The 3089-nt window shown below is 33.0% G+C and overlaps 1 protein-coding gene across 1 annotated transcript in view; it reads right to left on the bottom strand.

Annotated features, from left to right (window-relative positions):
* The window catches only part of Cbr-klp-11, a gene marked incomplete at both ends in the record, with an annotated part of 30394 nt that extends 29071 nt beyond the window's left edge, over positions 1-1323 (bottom strand). The window contains 2 exons of the mRNA XM_045236209.1: positions 1010-1065; positions 1279-1323. Coding sequence (XP_045091193.1) covers positions 1010-1065; positions 1279-1323 — 101 coding nt within the window. The remainder of the gene's footprint in view (positions 1-1009; positions 1066-1278) is intronic.
* Between the last annotated feature and the right edge of the window lie 1766 nt (positions 1324-3089).

Raw genomic sequence — 3089 nt, 5'->3', positions numbered from 1 at the left:
GCAATTTTCCCATGGAAGAGAAAACCCCCCAGCTCGGCCACGGCCATGGATTGATGACGTCATCGCTCGCAAATTGTATTTTTGGGATTTTCTCCGTTTTCCTTCGTTTTTCATCGTTTTTGCTCAAATTTTCGTGATAATTAATCGAAAAAAATGAATTTTATAATTTTTGCAATGTTTTATTGCCTGTTCGAACAATTTTCGAGATAAAATAGCTTATTTTGGGCTAATTTTTGGGATTTTCGAATTTAATTTTGTTGGTAAATTGCTAATTTGTGATTGTTTACTTCAATCAATGATTTAGAAAATTGTGAAAAGAAATGAGAAAAATTTCAATTACCACGAAAATTGAGAAAAATTGGGGTAAAAACGAAGGAATATTGAGAAACAAAGAGAAATGAAATAGAATTGAGAAAAAGTGGTATTGAGGAAAGTATCGGCTGGGTTTTAATCCTAAATTAAGCATTAATAACCTGAGTTTGTAAAACTTGTCAAGCTTATTTTACAGTTCTCCATTTTAAAAAAGAACAATGTGTCAATGAGAAGTGAAAATTTTCTGTCGTCCTAAATTCCCAGATGCCCCGAAACACTGAAATTCCAAAGTTCTGAAATTCTCAGATTCTCAGATCCTGAAGTTCCGAAATTCTCAGATTCCGAATTCTGGAATTCCAAAGTTTTGAAATTCTAAGAATTCTGAGATTTTCAAGCTCTGAAATTCAGGGATTCAGAAACTCCCTCAAAAAAAATTGTACCCCGAATCACAAGCGTTGTACCCCTAAATGAAATGGGTTGTACCCCAGAATCATTGGTAGATTGTACCCCCGAATCGTTGTACCCCCCGAATTTTTGTACCCACGAATTTTGTACCCCCGAATCACCAATTTTGTACCCCTAAATCAGTTGTACCCCCTTGTACCCCCCGAATTTTTTGCCCTTCTTTTCTTGGTTTTCAGCCATTTGGAGTCATTTTTAAGTGTTCGAGAAATTATGTTTTAAGCTTTAAACTCACTTTGAGTGTCCATTCGCGATTTCCTGACTGGATAGGGGACGACATCTGACGATGACCTGGAAACATTGAAATTTTGGCTTTTTAAAGATTTGAGTTTTCAAGAATGTGTTCAAAACGAGAAAGGAGACCCATCATTCGAATTCTACTCATCAGAAATTCAGAAAAAATTTTGAAACAGCAAATTTTTGAAAATTTCACTGTTTTCAAATATATATCAAAAAATAGTTCTCATGCTTTTCTCAGATTTTCCAACAACAAAAAAAACTCACTTTGACAGTTTCCTGTTTCGATGATTTTTTCATGATTTCTACCATTTTTTGTAGAATTCTGCTGCTCCGTTTTAATTCTTCTAAATTGTTGATTCTAGAATTTTCTGAACATCAAGGACAATTTTGGTGCATTTGTGGTGAAGATGAGAACCTGATAATTAATTAGTACTAATTAAGGTAAATTGTGGAGGGCAATTAGGAGAAGAATACTGGGAGAAAGAAGAAAAAGATCAGTCGAAAAATCTGATATAGATTTGACCAAAAATTATTGAGCAACTACTAAAAATTAAAGTTACCACAAAATCGGACTTTTTTCGAAACAGAAATTTAATGCTGAAAAATAAAATGTTAGTTGAAGTTTTATTTTCAAACAACAAAATATAATTTCCATAAGGAAATTCGATTTTATTTCCATTTTAAGTAATTTTCACCAAAAATCTGTTTCAGGAAAATTAGTTTTGAAGGTGGGGGGACATGAAAAAAATAATGTTCTCTATATTCCGTCTAAATATGTCCCTCGAGGAGTTGAACTTGTGAGGACGAGGATTGAGGGTGCGGCGCCGCTACCGACTGAGCTACACGGGCAAAGAGAAAGCGGTCGCCCGATTGCATACATAAAAGCGAGGGCGACAGCTGTACGCAGAGTGACATTAAGCGTTGTACACCGTCACGGTAGAATGCATACTCTGGCCCCAAAAATCCCCCGTAAAATCTCCTGTCCCCCCACCTTTAAAACGAAACTCAGTAAATTTTTATTGCGCATTTTTCCCCTGGATTATTTTCTTTGTTTCATTTTTTTCCAAAAAAATTTGGTGAATTTTTTAAAACTATTAACTATAAAAGCTTCTCAATTCACTTTTTGTGGACTACATGAATGTGCATTTTCCTGTTTTCTAGCCCAAAATTATGCAGTTTTCAAAATTCTTTTTTTTTTTAATTTTTTTTCGGTTTCATATTATTTAAAAACAAAATTCAAATTCCTGTATAATTAATAACAGCCTGTTTGTGTCTAGTAATTTTCAGCATAAAATTGTAATTAACTATGCATTTTTTTCAGCTTAATTTCGCCCTGAGAAATGTTTTAACATGTTTTTTTTCTGTTTCAATTTTCTTTCAAAGTTTTGTAAAAAAGAGCAACGTGTTTTTTCAACAAATATAACAGAAATATTAACACTTTCGGAATATTTTTCCCAAAATTAAAACTTTTGAAAATCACTACTTGTTATAAAATAAAAAGCCAATAAAACTACAAAATAATCCCAAATATTTTAGAGAAAAATGAAACAGAAATAATTCTGAATTAAACTAAAATTTGGAGGAAAATACTCAATTCTGGACAAATTGAATTAGAAAATGCATATTTACCTCCAATTTTTTTTATTTAAAGAAGTACTAAAATTCGCTATAAAGCTCAAATCTTGCTAGGGTAGATCTATTAATATAACAAAAGAATCACGATACTTTTGGATTGAGAATGAAACAGAAAAAATTCGAAACCAAGCTAAAAATTCGGGACAGTTACCAAATTTTAGACTGAAGTGATTGAAAAATGCATAATTTAATGTCATTTTTTCATTTTAAAATACTAAAGAAAGGCTGTAAAGCTTTAATCTAGTTTCAACGAGTTGATTAAACTACGAAAAATAATTACCGTAAAACCTCTAATAGTAACAACCACCTTTTACCCCCTCGGAGCACACCATCTGCTGGGTGTGTCGTCGGGTGTCTTCTCCTTCTCTGTCTGCGTCTCTTCAACGTTGCATACTCTCTGGCATGCCTAGTGTCCTCGAATGTCTCCTTCTTACATCTTC

The sequence above is a fragment of the Caenorhabditis briggsae genome (genome assembly GCF_000004555.2).
Source record: "Caenorhabditis briggsae complete genome, chrIV, whole genome shotgun sequence".
Classification (NCBI taxonomy): domain Eukaryota; kingdom Metazoa; phylum Nematoda; class Chromadorea; order Rhabditida; family Rhabditidae; genus Caenorhabditis; species Caenorhabditis briggsae.
This window is presented reverse-complemented; position numbering and strand designations above follow the sequence as displayed.